At 39.2% G+C, this 17,573-nt stretch overlaps 1 protein-coding gene across 1 annotated transcript in view; it reads left to right on the top strand.

Annotated features, from left to right (window-relative positions):
* APIP (APAF1 interacting protein) overlaps positions 1–17,320 on the top strand; it is a 30,014-nt gene extending 12,694 nt beyond the window's left edge. The window contains exons 3-7 of the mRNA XM_020782819.3: positions 3,239–3,287; positions 7,373–7,490; positions 9,280–9,415; positions 13,523–13,690; positions 14,265–17,320. Of these exons, the coding sequence (XP_020638478.3) occupies positions 3,239–3,287; positions 7,373–7,490; positions 9,280–9,415; positions 13,523–13,690; positions 14,265–14,364 (571 nt within the window). The 3' untranslated portion in view covers positions 14,365–17,320. The remainder of the gene's footprint in view (positions 1–3,238; positions 3,288–7,372; positions 7,491–9,279; positions 9,416–13,522; positions 13,691–14,264) is intronic.
* The last annotated feature ends 253 nt before the right edge of the window (positions 17,321–17,573 follow it).

Here is a 17,573-nt window from a genome sequence, read left to right as displayed (position 1 = left end):
GAGGATACATTGTATCGTTTAACGATGTTTCCTATGGGTTTTTTCGCTTAAGGACGGCAATCCGTGCCTATTGGAACGGATTAACCGGTTTCCAGTGCATCTCTATGGGAAATGGTGTTTCGCATAAAGTTTTTTTCGCATAAGGTTTTTTTTTGGAACCAATTAAAAACGTTATGCGAGGCACCACTGTAATCCATTCCAGCCAAAGAAAAAATCACAAAAAAACCCCATTGCAAGACTCATTCGAAACGCAATTAATCTGTTCTGGCCAAAGCGGGGTCGGGGAGGAGCAAACAAACTATGCAAGACCCTTCAGAAATGCAAAAAAAATCAAAGCCGAAAGCAAACAAACCATGCAAGACTCTTCGGAAATGAAAAAAAGCAAAGCAAAAAGCAAACAAACGGTGCAAGACACATCAGAAATGAAAAAAGCAAAGCAGAAAGCAAACAAACGGTGCAAGACCCTTCGGAAATGGGGGGAAAGCAAAGCAGAAAGCAAAAGACCCTTTGGAAATGCAAAAAAGCAAACAAACCTCACAAGACCCATCACAGCATAGAAACATAATCCCACCACCCCGCCCAAAACCACACTGCAAAACCCACCCAGAACAGTTTTTAAAAAGTAGAAAGCAGCACCTTACCAGGCAGTCCGAAGCCTCCTCCAATCGCACACTCTCTAACCGCTGGGGTGAAAGAGCTACAAAGAAGCAGCCTCTTCACCACCAATGGTTAGCAATTTGAATTCTCCACCTTTTTTCTCTGCCTTTTTCTGGTTGTAACTCAAAGCTCCAGACGCAAGTCGAAGCAAAATTTTGTGGCCGGAGCTGGTCATAACTCGAAATGGTCGTAAGTCAGGATGTTCGTAAGTCGAGGCAGCACTGTAGCTCATCTTTGCTATAGGGAGCATTCAGGCTTGACTATTATATTTTAAGGCTTTTCTCCAACACCACATTTCACATGAGTTTTTGTTCCACATTTTTCTTCACTGTCTTTCATTCACATAGTATGGGTGAGTTTTGACTTTGGTTTCCAGTGTCATTCTATGCTAACTTCAACCTTTTCCTTTTTCTTATTTCATAAAAGCAAAGGGACAGTGCATATGCACATGGCTCTTACCTCCCTTTGGAACACTGCATGTTCTGTCAGGTACTCTGCACCAAGCACAGTCTTTGCTCTCCTAGCGCTCCCTTCTTTTAAAAAAAGGCAAGGGACATCTTTTAGGAAAACATCCAGGCAACATATTCACAGAGCTTTTGATCCGATACAGCTTTTCTTCCTCAGTTTGCCTACCCCAAGGAAAGGGTTTGAAAATAAGAAAATAGCTTTCTAGTCTGCATTCTGTGGAGTGGGCATGGCAACATTAGTTTCCCATTGAAGGACATTTCTCCATTGTATGTATTGCACTTGCTCACACCTTTGCTTCAGCATTTCATTAAGTCCAAAACAGCTCCTCAAAATATTTTGGCACAGAGAGATTACAGCCACATCCTAGCTGTTCTTGCTTCCGTCCTATCCCAGCAACCATCATACAGATCATGTGCTCATCTTTTGGGGTCCGCTATTACTGGGTAATTCTACATTAGAGACATTTCTGTTGGAATTTGTGCATAGTGTGTGTATTCTTAAACTTCTGTTTTAAAAAGCCAGGAAATTCAGGTCTTCCAAGAACCTCTGGTTTATGAATATTGTGCTTCTGTATCCACTATTCAAAACACCACGAAATGTCCCAGTATTGCTGTCCAAGATGATGCCTGCATTGCCAAAAGGAGAAAAGGCTGCCAAGCTTTACACAGCAAAGAGCAGCCTGAATGTTGACAACACCAGTAGGAGCAGTCAGGATGGTCTCCAGGATACCCTCTTCTGCTTGATACCATTCATACTTGTTGAAAAGCAGCCCTTACAATTGCTTTGAGTTTGGATGAGAAGAGGTTAACTGATGGGGGGGTGAAAAAAAGGAGTCAGCTTTTGGCATTTTATCCTTGCTCAGTTTCTCTTTCTGAACACAGAAGCACAGTATCCCTTCTTTGTAAACCCAAGGTTTATTTTAAAGAATTGGATTTTTTGTTCTTGGCTGGCAATGGCTTTCAGAGCAAAGAAAGGTACTTCTCATTAGGAGGACATGCCAAGGATGCATTTACTGCTGAGCAACAGCTTCTCCATGTCCAAAGGATATAGACATGAAGCAAAGGAAATAAAATACTGCCTTTGGGTCTTTGTTTACTAGGAAACTTATTTATCTGACAAATTGACCACCAGATGTCTCTCCTCTGCACAATTCCAAGAACTTGAAAAGTTTAGTGTAATATCAGTACAATGGCTGAAATGAACAATTGTTGTGAGACTTAATTACCTCTGACCCTGCAATTTTTTCCACACAAGTGTGTGAAATATTTTTGCTCCTTCAGTCTTCACCACATTGTTCGGAGATAAGTCCTGTTGACTGAAGCTAGCTTTGCTTCTACTTCCGCATGCTTTAACCTGGAGCCTCCGTTAAGTTAACCTGATGGTGTAACATTCCTGCAACAGCATATGTTTATGCTTCTTCAGATTGAAATGACTGCTGTGCTTGAAAATTTGTACCTTGTAATCTTAAATAAAATATTTTATATAAAAAGCATTAAGGGCAACTGCAAGTAGTATCATCTAAACCAATGGTCCCCAACCTTGGGCCTCCAGATGTTCTTGGACTACAATTCCCAGAAGCCTTCACCACCACCTCTGCTGGCCAGGATTTCTGGGAGCTGAAGTCCAAGAACATCTGGAGGCCCAAGGTTGAGGACCACTGATCTAAACTACAGTGGGGTCTTGACTTGAGAACTTAATCCGTATTGGAAGGCGGTTCTCAAGTCAAAAAGTCTGTAAGTCAAGTCTCCATTGACCTACAGTGCATTGAAAACCCATTAATCCCGTAACAGGCCGTTTTTGTTCCATTTTGGTTTCTTTCTGGTCTGTAAGTCAAATCTCAGTCTGCAAGTCAAACCTAAATTTTGCGGCCAGAGAAGTCTGTAACTCAAAAAGTCTGTAAGTCAAGCCGTCTGTAAGTCAAGGGTCCACTGTATATTAATACTGGGTGTTCTGGGCCAAGGTAAGCCTGATATAATAGGTTAAGTACAATGGCTGACGTATAGCTGGTGAACTGGTGGGAGCAATTCTCATACATTCTGCTGTACCTATAAATGAAGCCACATGCTTCATAATTGCTTTATGTCTACCACTAAAATTCTCATTTCCTCCCCAGCAATGAGATATTTATTGCTCCCTCTGGCGTCCAAAAAGAACGAATTGAGGTGAGTACAAGTGGCATTTTAAAAACTGGCCTCATTGAAAAGACATTTACAGGTTGGTCTTTCTGAGTTGCTTCTTGATAAACATGTATAGGTATGTTTAAAATAGAGTTAAAATATTTTTTCTCATTCCCTATTAGTTCTAGTGATACTTCCCTTATAATGAAAATGAACTCTTTTTGTTAATTCCCTTGAGCAGTGGTATCATCTTTACCTAAAGCAAGAGCCTAAGAGATAGTCTAGATGAGTGGAACTAAGAGGGTTCCTGCTATGTATTTCTTTGCTTATATGCCAGTGTATGGGAAGTTCTTCCTATCAGAAAAGGTAATTCAGTTGTGGGGTTCTGCAGGGTTTGATCATCTCCCCAATGTTTAATATTTATATGAGGCCGCTGGGTGGGGTCATCAGGGGGTGTGGGGCCTTGTGCCATCAGTATGCTGATGACACGCAGCTCTATATCTCCTTTTCACCTACTTCAGTGGGTGCCGTTCTGTCCCTTCAGTGCTGCCTGGAAGCTGTCCTGCAATGGATGCAGGATAATGGGTTGAGGCTGAACCTGGACAAGACGGAGGTCCTGAGGGTTGGTGGCCCTTCCATCGGTGGCTTGGGAAACTCCCTCTCATTTGGGGGGGGGGGTGACTCTTGCCGCAAAGAGTGAGGTTCGCAGTTTGGGAGTACATCTGGACCCAGCGCTTACCATGGAAACCCAGGAGGCATCAGTGGTCCATTCCGCCTATTACCACCTGTTATGGATTGCCCAGCTTCATCTCTATCTTGATGGCGGGGCCCTCACCACTCTGGTCCATGCGCTTGTAATCTCGAGATTAGACCACTGCAATGAGCTCTACGTGGGGCTACCTTTGAGACTGATGCGGAAACTTCAGATGATGCAGAATGCGGCAGCCAGACTACTTAGTGGGACAAGAAAATACGGCATATCTCTCCCACTCTGGCTGCCTTGCATTTGCTGCCCATTCATTTCCGCATTGATTTCAAAGTGTTAATGATGACATATAAAGCCCTAAACGGTTTTGGACCTTGATACCTAGCAGAACACCTAGATCTACTCGAGTCACTCGCTATAGCCAGGAAAGATGGCTGAGGAGCCTAACGCCAAGAGAGGCCCGGAAAGAAAGAACAAGAAACTGGGCTTTCTCGGCAGTGGCCACTCGACTTTGGAATAGCTTGCCATCAGAGATCTGCTTGGCACCCTCGCTGGGTGTTTTTAAGAGCCATTTAAAGACTTGACTCTTTAGGCAGGTCTTCCCTCCTGTCAATACAGTGGTGCCCAGCTTGACAATGGCCTCGCTTGATGACAAAATTGCTTGATGATGATTTTTTGCGATAGCTATTCTGATCGCAAAACGATGGTTCCTATGGGGTTTTTTTCCGCTTTGCGTTGATTAGGTCCCTGCTTTGCGAACCATTTGTTCGCAAAACGATTTTTTTCCCGGCTCCGCAAAATGGCTTCCCTTCGCAAAATGGCTGTTTTCCTGACCCTTGCTTCGGAAGACAGCGATTTTAAACAGCGGTTCTCTATGGGCGATCTTCACTGGACGATGAGGTATTTCCCCATTGGAACGCATTAACCAGTTTTCAATGCATTCCAATGGGTTTTTTTTTCGCTTGACGATGATTTCGCTTAACAGTGATTTTCCTGGAACAGATTATCGTCGTCAAGCGGGGCAGCACTGTACTTGACTTTTACTTTACTTAATTTTTTTGTTTCATATTCTCCATCTTGATTAATATTGTCAATGTAAATCATTGTTTTAATTGTTTTTATGAATAATTTATTGTGAGCTGCCCTAAGTAGACATGTGTCTAGAAGGGCGAGATAAAAATCTAAATAAATAAATAAATAAATAAATAAATAAATAAATAAATAAATAAATAAATAAATAAATAAATAAATAAATAAATAAATAAATAAATAAATAAATAACTTCTCTATAGAATCAGGTATTGCAGCCCAGACAGACACCCAAGAAATTTACAAATGGTTAAAAATATTGGCCAGTACATTGTGCAAGGCAGTCTGAATAATTGGCTTATTCAGTACAAAATATCCTAGAAAGTTTTTCTGTGAACACTCTTATTTCAGCAAAATTATGGCTATGGTCATCATAAGTAATGTTATTTGTTAGAATTTGTCGGGGAAACAATATAACAATTTATGATCAGTTAATCTGAAATTATGGGGAATTTCTGCTGTAATCTTTCTGCAATCTCTGTGAATGTACATTCACTGATTAAGGCAGGGATTCTATACCTGCTTCTATGAAAATAGGTTCTGCTTTGGAGAACACTCTGGTGGTGTTTGCTTTGGAATAGACATCATTAGGATTGTGCTGTAAATCTAGTGCTTTATATATTTTCTCCCTTTGCACATATATCAGGATCAAAAGATAGATTCTTAAATATACCAGTCTCACATTTCAATTGTTTGCCTTTAATACTTTGAGAGAAAATCGCCAAAGTTCTGTTGAATATTTATGCTAGCATAAATGCAATGATAAAAATTAACAAGTCCCCAGTTGAATTCCTAGTTGGATGCTGAGTCATGCAATGTGTGGTCAACTAGCAATTCAACTGAGGATTCCTTAGTAAGTGGCTATTTACTGTTCCAAGGTACACCATTGCACTTACAGCCATGTAAATATTCAATTGGATTCTGTTCAGAGTTTCAAAACTGATGGCCAGGCTAAAGTTGTAGTAACTGCAAAATGCCCTTATTACTGTCACATTTAATAAAAACAAGTGACACAAAATAAGTTTAAAACCAAATATAATTTATGGCTGCAACCCTATATATATGCACTTTTATGGATGAGTCTATCTCGTTAAATTCAGTAGTACGTACTTATGAATATATAGAGAATTTGGTGTAGATTTAGCACTTAGTCTAACCTCCTGATCTAAATATATTTCTTCAGCATTTAATGTTCAAAATAATTATGTCAGACTGATTTTTTTTCTTACACACACGCTCTGACCGCTATAAACAGACGTGTCTTCAAAAACACCAGCACAGGCAGCAACTTTCTCAGACTTCTAGCTCCCTTCAGCTCTCTGCCATACTTTTCTGACCTTTCCCCTTAAACAGTCACATCTCAACAGAACTGTTACCAGACCCCTAGACCACACTCCCATACCATTCCAGTCACACTAACCAGTCACCTTTCAGCTGCCCATCCACAATGCATGCCTACCTAATGTAAGTAATTCTAAATAAACTAAGCACAAAGGGTCCAATTTGGCAGAATCACTACAAATCAGAGAATCAAACTATAAGTTAAAAAGAATGCCTGAATGTTGCACTTTCTGTCACCTTTCTTGTTTTGCCCCCCCCCGCCCCAGATGTTCAGGCAGCAAGAATTCTGCTTATGTGTGCATTCATTTTATTTTATTTTTAATGGAAAATATTTTAAAAGCAAAGCAAAGCGTGCTGCTTATATACCGCCCCATAGCGCTTCAAGTACTCTCTGGACGGTTTACAAGTTAATTATGCAGGCTACACATTGCCCTCCCCCCCCCAGCGAGCTGGGTACTCATTTTACCGACCTCGGAAGGATAGAAGGCTGAGTCAACCTTGAGACACTACCTGGGATTGAACCCCAGGTCCTGAGCACAGTTTTGGCTGCAGTACAGCAGTTTAACCACTGCAGAATATGTCCCAGTATGGAGAAGGGGGAGGCGCTGAATGCAAGCATCAGCAAGTCAACAATATATGCAACCAACTTTTCATATACTTTTGCAACAGTGGTTCTCAACCTTTGGTAATGCTGAGTCACACCAATAACTACAGTATTTAAAAAGCCGGCTCCCACCATAATGGAAAATGGAAAGACGGATTTTTAATTTGGACTATATTTAGGTATAGGCATATTTCTTTAAAATTCCAGTATTTTTCAAATCTATAATTTCTTTATAAATTTAAAAATATAAACCTTTGTGAATAAGAGGCTCGTGTGCAAGGCATATGTACTAGAGGCACTATATATACTATAATGTATACAATTCAGCGTATGCTCTATCTGTGCTACAGTTCTTATCCCAGCTGAGTATCAGAAGTTCTTTCATTATAGCCTGAAGATATGTTTGTGTGTGACATTGAAGAACGGGACATCAGTGGTCCGCCACCACACAAGAAACTAAAGAAAAGCCAGTGTACACCACTTTTTATGAACGCTTACACCATGAGAGGTATGAGCATTGTTGACAGAAAATCAGTTCTAAATAAATATGAAAGGGTATTCTGGTGATGAAGTGATTTTTTTTAATTGGGAAGCTTTAAGGTTGAAGGACAGGTTCATTGCAATCTTATGCAATTCCCACCAGTAATATCTTTTTTCATTTTTCTGTTTTGCTTTGTGTACCCAATGTATTTAAAAAACATTCAGCAGTGTAAAGAAGAAAAATAAAATTCTTTGACAGAAAAAGGATTTTTCAGATCTGTTTATTGAAATTTTAGTGGACTTGTTTTCTGAGAAGTTAGTGCAGTTTTAGAAAACTAAAAGCTGGCCTCTGCCTGCGGATGTATGAGTACCCATTCACTTCATAAGCCACTGGCTGAGCCACAGGCTGCTGAATGGGAATGTGTCAGTGGTGTGGAATGTTGAAAATCATTCCACCTCTGTGTTTGTTCAATCAGGGAAAAGGTGGCAGGGAGATGAGGCAAAGGAATACTTTGGAGGAAAAGCTCACACATTTCCTGCAGACAAAAAGGAGTATGTGTGTTTTTGAAAGTTATATGTGCAGGAAAATGAAGGCAGAATTTCAGTGTGATTCAAAATAAGATGAAGATTTGCCTGCAGGATCTTAATGTTAATTTGTCACAGGTACAATTAGCAAGATACATATTTGCATTAGAAAAATAAGAGTAGCTTGACACCTTTGCAGGACATATTCTGAGACAAAATACATTTTAATCTTGATGCTAGTTTTGAATTTTTTGGATACCTTCTGTGAAGGAGTCTGCTTCCTAAAGGCAGCTTGTATAATCTGAGGAGGAAACTTCTGAGAATAAAGTCAAACAGGGAGAACTTTATTTCGTAAGAATATTAGCTCCTTTTTTATTATTCTTTTCTGCAAAGGATAACAACACTAGGAAATGCAAATAGTCGAAGTGTTTCTCTAATTTGCTGGTGGCAGCATTCTAATATTAGGATTTTTGGGAAGAAATTAGTATCTGCCGACTGTTATGTCATGGTTATGATTTTCTAAAACATTACTGTCCTGATATTCCTGATATGTCCTGGTAATATTTTGTTCCAGTATTGAACACATGGCGGTTTATCATGAATGTAAAGCTTCTCTAGACACAAATGAGGGTGGTTTTTTTTAAAAGAAAAAAAGTTGTTGAAGTCAGTGTCCTTTTTAAAGTTTATAGCTCTCCTTTTTTATATAAAGAATTATAGGAAATGCATGTGGGGATATATAACAATAGCTTTATTGGTTAGTGATGCATAACAAATTGGCTATACTGAGCTAATGAAACTCTTAAATGATCAATACATTTCCTCTGAAGAAAATACAGTGGACCCTCAACTTACAGACGGCTCGACTTACAGACTTTTTGAGTTACAGACTTCTCTGGCCGCAAAATTTAGGTTCAACTTGCAGCCGGAGAATTGACCTACAGACCAGAAAAAAACAAAAATGGAACAAAAACAGCTGGTTACGGGATTAATCTGTTTTCAATGCATTGTAGGTCAATGGAGACTCAATCTACAGACTTTTCGACCTGCAGCCACCATTCCAATACGGATTAATTCCGTAAGTAGAGGGTCCACTGTAGTCTGCTTTTTCTAAATGAAAAGGTAAATTATTTTCTCTTTAGTTTATCTTGTCTGTAATAAGAATATTTAAAGAAGGTGATAAGTATATCTTTCAGAAATATATAAGAAAGAAGCTAACACAGAATGGTGATATATGAATCATATCTTCTTTCAAAAGCACCAACTCAGAGTTTTCTCCCCAATTGTTCTTTTAGGAGCAGGGGCTGTCATCCATACTCACTCCAAAGCTGCTGTAATGGCCACCCTTCTCTATCCAGGAAATGAATTTGAAATTACTCATCAAGAGATGATAAAAGGAATCAAGAAATGTACCACAGGAGGATACTTCAGGTAATTTTCCTTTGGTAAATTATTTGGGGCTTAAAACACATTTTTCATCACATGTTCAACTTCCATTGATTTCAGGAGGCACTCTCATATTTCATGGTATCCGAAATGATCCCCTTCTCTGGATTATTTGCCTACCTCAGAAGATTATGAACAACATCAATGTGGTTTGTTTTTCATTTGAATGTTGACGTCCGTGAATATATATGGTTTTCTCACGGTTATGCAACAACTACAGGAATTCCTTCCTGGAGTGCTTCTGAGAAATATATGACAAACATTGTTGGCCTGCAGTTCATATATTTATGGTAGTAGATGCGGTAGTAATTAATATCTTTACAGAATCTTTGGGTAAGGTTCTAAAATTCTCTTATAGCTATCCTGGGAAGAAGTGCATAAACCAGGGGAGAAATCTTGGATTCAAATTCCTACAGTCCAGCTACCTTTTCATTTACTTAGCACATATCTACATATGAACATAAAACTCTCTCCTATGGTTGTTTAGTGATATGGAGTATATCAGACTACTTGTGCATTATATGTAAGCTTTGCAGCTAATTGAGGAATAGCTTTATGATTTGTGGGTAGTAGTAATAACAGTACAGTAATACATAACATATAGTGTAGGGATAGAGCATCTTTCTGGCTGGGGCTGAATTCTGACTTGGAAGAAGGGCTTTAGAGCCTCCTTCCAGTACTGGGACCAAAGCAAAATAGCTGAGGCAAAGTACAAATCTTATCAATGTGCTGGAGTGCAACAGTGTTGGGTCATGCGAAACCTTCCTGGGCTGGAAATTGAAGTCCTGTTTCACACAAAGACTGCAAACTAGAGCTCCAATTCCACACAAATCCTTCCAAAAGTGTGTACCCGATTGCTAATTCTATATAAAGACTTCCTAGGGTACAAATCAAAGCTCATTTCGATATAAAACTTTCCTGTGTTTTAAATAGCCTGTTGTCTCTGATCAGTAATAATCACTGATACAAAATAAAGGATCTGGGGAGGGAATTACACCTATAAACTGGAGTATAAATTTGATGTGTTTCAGGTGATAATACAAGTTGATCTTGCCATTCACCATTACATAGATGGAGAGATTGGGGCTCAGAGAGAGTCTTGCCTAATAGCAGTGATTGAGGTTTATGGCAGAGGGGAGCATTTGAACCAGGGACTTTCTGATAGATGGCTTAATTTCTTAGCCACTATTTTGTCCTACAGTGGTGCCCCGCTTAACAATTACCACACTTGACAACGAATCTGCTTCACGACGATGTTTTTGTGATCGCTGTTGCAATCGCAAAACAATGTTTTAATGGGCAAAATCTGCTTTACGACAATTGGTTCCCTGCTTCAGGAACCGATTCTTTGCATTACGACGATCAAAACAGCTGATCGTCGGGTTTTCAAAATGGCCACCTGCTGTTCAAAATGGCTCCCCGCTGTGATCAGGATGGATTTTTTGCTGCACAGGCATCGGAAAATAGCCACCCTATGGAGGATCTTCACTGGACGCTGAGGTATTGCGCCCGTTGGAATGCATTGAACTGGCTTTCAATGCATTTCCATGGGATTTTTTATTTCCCTTGACGAGGATTTCACTCTACAGCAATTTCACTGGAACGGATTATCCTTGTCAAGTGAGGCAGCACTGTACCTCTCAGAGCATGTCCTCCATTTTACGGTGAAGAATATGTATCAAGGATTTCCCTTTCAAGCTTTTCTGTAATCAGGATGTTTCAAACTGTGTGCCAAATGTAAGCTATCTAGGTTGTAGGATATACAGCGGTGCCTCAGTTTACGAACTTAATCTGTTCCAGAAGATGGTCGTAACTCGAAATGGCTGTAAGTTGAAGCACCATTTCCCATAGGAATGCATTAAAACACCATTAATCCGTTCCGGCCAGGGGGAAAAATCACAAAAAACCCCACTGCCAGACCCATCCGAAACGCAATTAATCCATTCCAGCCGAAGGGGGAAAAAACCCAGAAAACCAAACAAACTCTGCAAGAGCCATCGGAAATGTAAAAAAAAAGAAAAGCAAAAAGCAAACAAACCCTGCAAGACCCAATTGGAAATGGGACCAAAAAAACCAAAAGCAAAAAACCCTGCAAGACTCATCGGAAGGGGGGCCCCCCAAAAAGCAAACAAACCCTGAAGACTCATCAGAAATGGGGGGGCACAAATCAAAAAAAACCATGCAATACCCATTGGAAAGGGAGGGGGCAAACAAACCCTGCAAGACCCATCAGAAATGGAAAAAAACCCAAAAGCAAACAAACCATGCAAGACCCATTGGAAATGCGGAAAAAAAAACCAAAAGCAAATGAAGACTGTAAGACCCATCACAGCACAGAAACATAATGCCCCCCAACACAAAACCCAGAACAGGCAGTTTTTAAAAAGCAGAAAGCAGCATCTTACCAGACAGTCCGAAGCCTCCTCTGAATGCACACTCTCTAACCGCTGGGGTGAAAGAGCTATAAAGAAGTAGCCTCTTTGCCACCAACGGTTATCAGTTTGAATTTCCCACCTTTTCCCCTGCCTTTTTTCCGATCGTAACTCGAAGCTCCAGTTGCAAGTAGAAGCAAAATTTTGCGGTCGAAGCTGGTCGTAACTCGAATTGGTCATCAGTCGGGACATTCATAAGTCGAGGCACTACTGTATACTAATAGTCATTAGTGTAAGAGAGGTCCAGAAATTTTAATGTATAATGGTATGCATTGATTGATTAGGCATCCTTCAGTCTCAAGAGACTATGATAATGTGCTCTGTATGGAGGATTTAGAACAGCATCTAGTGTGGCTGAAAAGGCCAATTCAAGAGTGACAATCCCTTCCACACAGAAGACAAATACAATCTGTCCCCTGTCCAGCTCCCTGATTTTTCTGGTTTTGGGACTGCCTCTTTGTCTCGGCCTGCTGGGCAGGGGTCTCTTCAAATTGGGAGAGGCTATGCTGCACCGCCTGCCTCCAGGTTGAACACTCAGATGTCAAGTTTTCCTGTCTGTTGAGGTGCATTCCTAAGGCCTTCAGATCCTGCTTGCAAATATGCCTGTATCGCAGTTGTGGTCTCCCTCTGGGGCACATCCCCTGTACTAATTCTCCATACAGGAGATCTTTTGAATCCGACCGTCAGCCATCCTCACGACATGCCTGAGCCAATGTAGACGTAGACATTATTGGTATACGTTATTATCTCACAATCAGATCTTCTTTTAGTACCTGAAGTTCAGAAAGATAATCCTTTAAAAATCACTGCATGTTTAATGTATTGCTTATGTCATGTTCCTATTTTAATTAATTTGGCTTAAACACCGTTTTATCTTAATCCGATTTTCATATTCATTGTTCAGAACCAATCTGGCTGTGAAGCTAGAGGGTGGAAGTTAAATTCCCCACTGTGCCTCCTGAGAGAAGAGACAACACATGTGGTCTTGGGCAAGCTTCACAGACCCAAAGTGCCTCATAAGAAAGGAATGGTAAATCACTGCTGAGCACTCGGTACCTAGAAAACCGTGGTTGAAGTTGTCACAAGTCAAAATCAACTTGATGGCAAATGTTCCTTAAGGAAAACATTTATAAAATCAAGAACAATTGACATGATCTAAGCAAAATTTAAACCTTTGTGAAATCATTAACATCTAAATCGAATGTCATGTTAACTGCTAATCATTAGCACAATGGGAATGTCTTACCTCTTTTTCTTTCTTTTCTTTTCTTTTCTTTTTTTTTTTTTTTTTTACTCTCCTGTAATCTCTCATGCCTTCCCCAAACTTTTGTAAAGGGGCTGCAGGGTAGCCTATATTTGGATCCTGGACTGAGACATGCAGTAGAGTCCTATGCATGTCAGCTCAAGAGAGATGCTCCACTGAGTCCAGTGGGGATCATGGGCTTTGATATTCTGCACCAAAATATTGCTACTTTGTATTTTAGAATAGTATTCTCACAAGCTGTGATGCGACTATGTGCATTTGGAATCATAGAGAGCATGATATTGTCTTCAAATGTTTTTCCAAATGCTCCTTGCTGTGAAGAGACTAATGTTTACTGTATAGTTCTAACATAAACAGGAATGCTTCTCCCATGTCAGCACCCCATTATCTTTTCAGATATGATGACACCTTAGTGGTTCCTATTGTCGAGAACACACCAGAAGAGAAAGATCTGAAGGAGAGAATGGCCAAGGCAATGAATGAGTATCCAGACTCTTCTGCTGTGCTGGTTAGGCGTCATGGAGTTTACGTTTGGGGAGAAACTTGGGAAAAGGCCAAAACAATGTGAGTAAAATTTGGGGAAAGAGATGGTTAGACTTGCTATTGCAAATGTCCCTTCTTTACACTCAGACCCAGCCCGAATCTGTATATCACTTCCAGATGAAACGACCATAAGTGGTTTATCACCTGACCTTTTCCTTTTATAATCTTATAAGAAAGGAGGAATCTCATATATTCTGATTGGTCATAAGGAAAACTCCTCCACACCAATCTCTTGGTTGACCATCCATTTTCAAATTTTTTCTGCAACTATTTCCAGAGTATCCAGTGACATCTCACCCTTTTTTAGATTTATTTGCATATGTGGAATAGGGGAGGGGGAAATTGTCTTTAACTGCTAGCTATAACTGTTTTCCTTACAATCCTGTTTTCAATATGATGGTGTATTTATTGTGGAGTGTTTAAAGTTGTAAAAAAATGGGGCAAATGAAGTTACCAACACTGTGTTGTACAATGCGTTTGTTCACATGTTTTTGTACTGCTACCGTCAAGAGTAAGTTAAATGATTTCCCTTCCACTAAAAAAAGTAAAATAATTCCAACCCATTCTGTTTTTCCTGATTTGTTTTGTATTTCAGGTGTGAATGTTATGATTACCTCTTCGATATTGCAGTACAAATGAAGCAGCATGGACTTGATCCTGCTATAATTCCAACTAAAGAAAATGGGATTGTTTGATATATTGATGCTTTTTTCCAAGATGACTCGAATGTTTCGGTGAAATATTATCCAAGGGCTTTTTTAGGCTTCATATCTAAACAACTAGAAGAGTTTTCAAATACATACTTACCAGTTTTGTGCCATGTCGTAACCAAATGTAAACAACTTCAGTCTGTTAAAATCAATAATGACACAGAAGACAGTTTGGAGTTTCTGTTATATATTATGCAAGATCTTCCCTTTTTCAAAAGTGTTGTAGTAATGATCTTTTCCACTGTTTCTTTCTCATATGTGGTTTTCCTCAGTTAATTTAAAATTGATGTCTGCACAAAGTAGAAAAGTATCCCAATGTTATATATATTTGAAAAGGAATGAATACTGTCTTAAAACGATATGTGAAAATGGATAGCATCGTTCTGAGGGCCACAAAAATGACCTTGGCATACATAATAATGTACATTTAGAATAGGATTTTTTTTAGACCCCAGAAAATAAAAGAAAAAGAGAGAACTGTACATCCTCCTATGTAGCTGATTTTAACCCAAAATCTAGGTTGATCTTTATTTTCTGAGAACTAGAAGACTTGTTTATTTTTTTCAACCTTAAAGTGACCTTCTGTTCATTTTTGGTGGCATATGGGTCCTGGGGCCAGAGAAATGGCCCTTTCATCCCTGCTGATCTCTAATGGGTGTTATTACATTTCCATTCACAAAATGCAGTTCAAAAGTGTATAGCCAAACCATAAAACATACTACATGGTCAAAACACACAAAATGCAATTTAAAAAGTACACAGCAGGCAATCAACCGTGCACTGATTGTAAAACAAGGGGAGAATAAAACACAGCACCTCTACAGCTTTCCCCCGGGCCATTGTCCCTTCAGTTGGGACCATAACACCTCTCCATGCTAGACAATAAACCACCCCCATAAACCACCCCCATGCCAAAACCAGTCAACGCGTGAGCTCAGGAGACTACAAGGGAGTGCTGTCCCATTGCTGCTGGACAAAATCTTGCTGCAGAGCATGTAATAAGGGAGTCTTGATCAGAAAGAAGTGGCTTGATGTAAAATTCATCTGATCTCCCTGGATATCTGAGAATGATTGGGCTCAGGAGGTGCCTAGATCGCCTAGAATCCCCAGCCTATATTACTAATGATAGTGGATGTTGTAGTTCAAAACTTTTGGAGCACCAAAGATGTGCCACCTCTGCCTTAGAGCTTGCTTCATCAACACAATCAACTAATAATTTGATGCTCTTTTATACTGACATGGGAAGTAACAGTAAATATAGAAAATGATTTGCTTAAATACTGTGGAATAAAGATAGTTATTAGTCCCAATTAGAGTAGATCAATTGAATCAATGGGATTTACATATACGTTGATTTATTAAATTCCCACTATTTAGTGAGCCTACTCTTGTTGGCACTAACAGATTTAGGCCTCTGTTCACCAGCTGTATAAATTTCGGCTTACAGTATTAAACAATTTAACTGTGTCCAGAAATGATGCAGGAAAGATCTATTTTCCTTTCAACAAAGTTATTCAGTCCCTGGCATAAATTTTGTGCCATTTTTTTCACAACATGTTGTCCTGTATTTCATACAGACTGTATAATGACATGTGTAAATTGTAGGAACTATACTCGTGACATGAGTTTTGAATTCCAGGTGGCATGCATGTATTCATGAGCATTTTCTATTTTACCAGAACTTTATAACTCTGGTATGATCTTTCAAAAGGAACCTGAAGGCTCAAAGGATTTATGAGGTTCCTTTCTGTTCCACAGTTGCTTTGCTACAAGATCCAGATGAAATACTGTGGTGGGTTTTGGTTTTTTAAGGTAGTAAACCAAATAATGTTCTTGTGAGAAAGCATCTCTATCAATTAGAGCCCATGTGACTTGGTTCACTGGTTCCAGTAGTCCCTGAGACCAGTTCAAGACTAACCATAAGAGATTTTGCTTCTTTAAGAGAAGAGAATGCTTTCACACTTAATCAATTTAATTTGGGCATCTCAAAGGAATTCCAGTTACGAAGGGATAGTCAAGATCTAGTGAAAACCCATGATATAGAAAGTCCACAAATGTAAACCAGTCACCAGATTACTTGTCTAGATTGTCTTGCTTAAACGTATTTGGCATATGGGCAATACTTATTAAAACTACCTTTAGCTCTCAGAAACTAAAGGGAGCTGCCCATGTTCATCATATTCGGCAACATTTTCAAATTCATGACTGCTAAGTAATGAGGCTGGTCCTAAGGCACACAGCCTTTAAATGGGTTCAACCTACACAGAAAATTGGGAAACCCGGCCCCCTGGCAGGTTATATTTTCATTATTGCTTCAGTGATGTATTAAATGCATTAATGATTTTCCAGCATATACCTAAAAAATACATTAAAAATAATCTAGAGGACATCAGTTTTTTTTTATCTAGGTGCTACCACATCTTTGGTTTTATTTTGTTCTTTTTATTTTTGTTTTCACCTATACAGTATATCACTATTCATCCTGTTTTGTGTTGATTGTGGAAGTGTGCCTAGTTGACAATAATTGATAATTGATATGAGGTGGACACAAATGCATCAATATTAATTACTTATGTTAAATAGAACCCTTAGTTTTCTCAAGGGCTTATTCAATCAATTTAATGAAAGTGTCTGTATAAAATCTCACTAGGTATCTTGCCTTCAGCTATTCTTTTTTTATTGTAAATGGCATATTTGGCTGTAGGGAAAAGATGCTGTAATTGGTGTTTCAGTAGTGCTTTGATAGTTGTCTGATACTCCTTTATAATAAATAATTTTGTTGAAATGTCATATGTGGAAGAGGTCAAATCTGTAATATCAATCAACAGTCAACCATTCCCATTGTATGAATTAGTTCCATTTGGCATCTTGTTAATTTATGAATGAAAATGTGTATGAGCATCAGATTAAACATAGCAGTTTATAATGATGATGATGTTTATTTAAGGTGTCATCTGTGGTTCTTTGTGCAGTGAGCAACTTTGCTAGGTCTTGGATTTGCAGAATTTCTTAGGAGTAGGTGAAGAATGGTCCATAAGTTACATGTGCTTCCCCAATATCTTTTTGTAGTCCTCAGGCCAGCAAATTGGATTATTTTATGTTAAATAGGTCAGGGGAACCCCAGCCACTTTGAAAAAAACCAAAATGAAAAACTCCCAAAAATGGACATCTGAGGACTTCCTGTTCTTGATTTT

Source organism: Pogona vitticeps, chromosome 1, assembly GCF_051106095.1.
Source record: "Pogona vitticeps strain Pit_001003342236 chromosome 1, PviZW2.1, whole genome shotgun sequence".
In the NCBI taxonomy this organism is placed as follows: Eukaryota; Metazoa; Chordata; class Lepidosauria; order Squamata; family Agamidae; genus Pogona; species Pogona vitticeps.
This window is presented reverse-complemented; position numbering and strand designations above follow the sequence as displayed.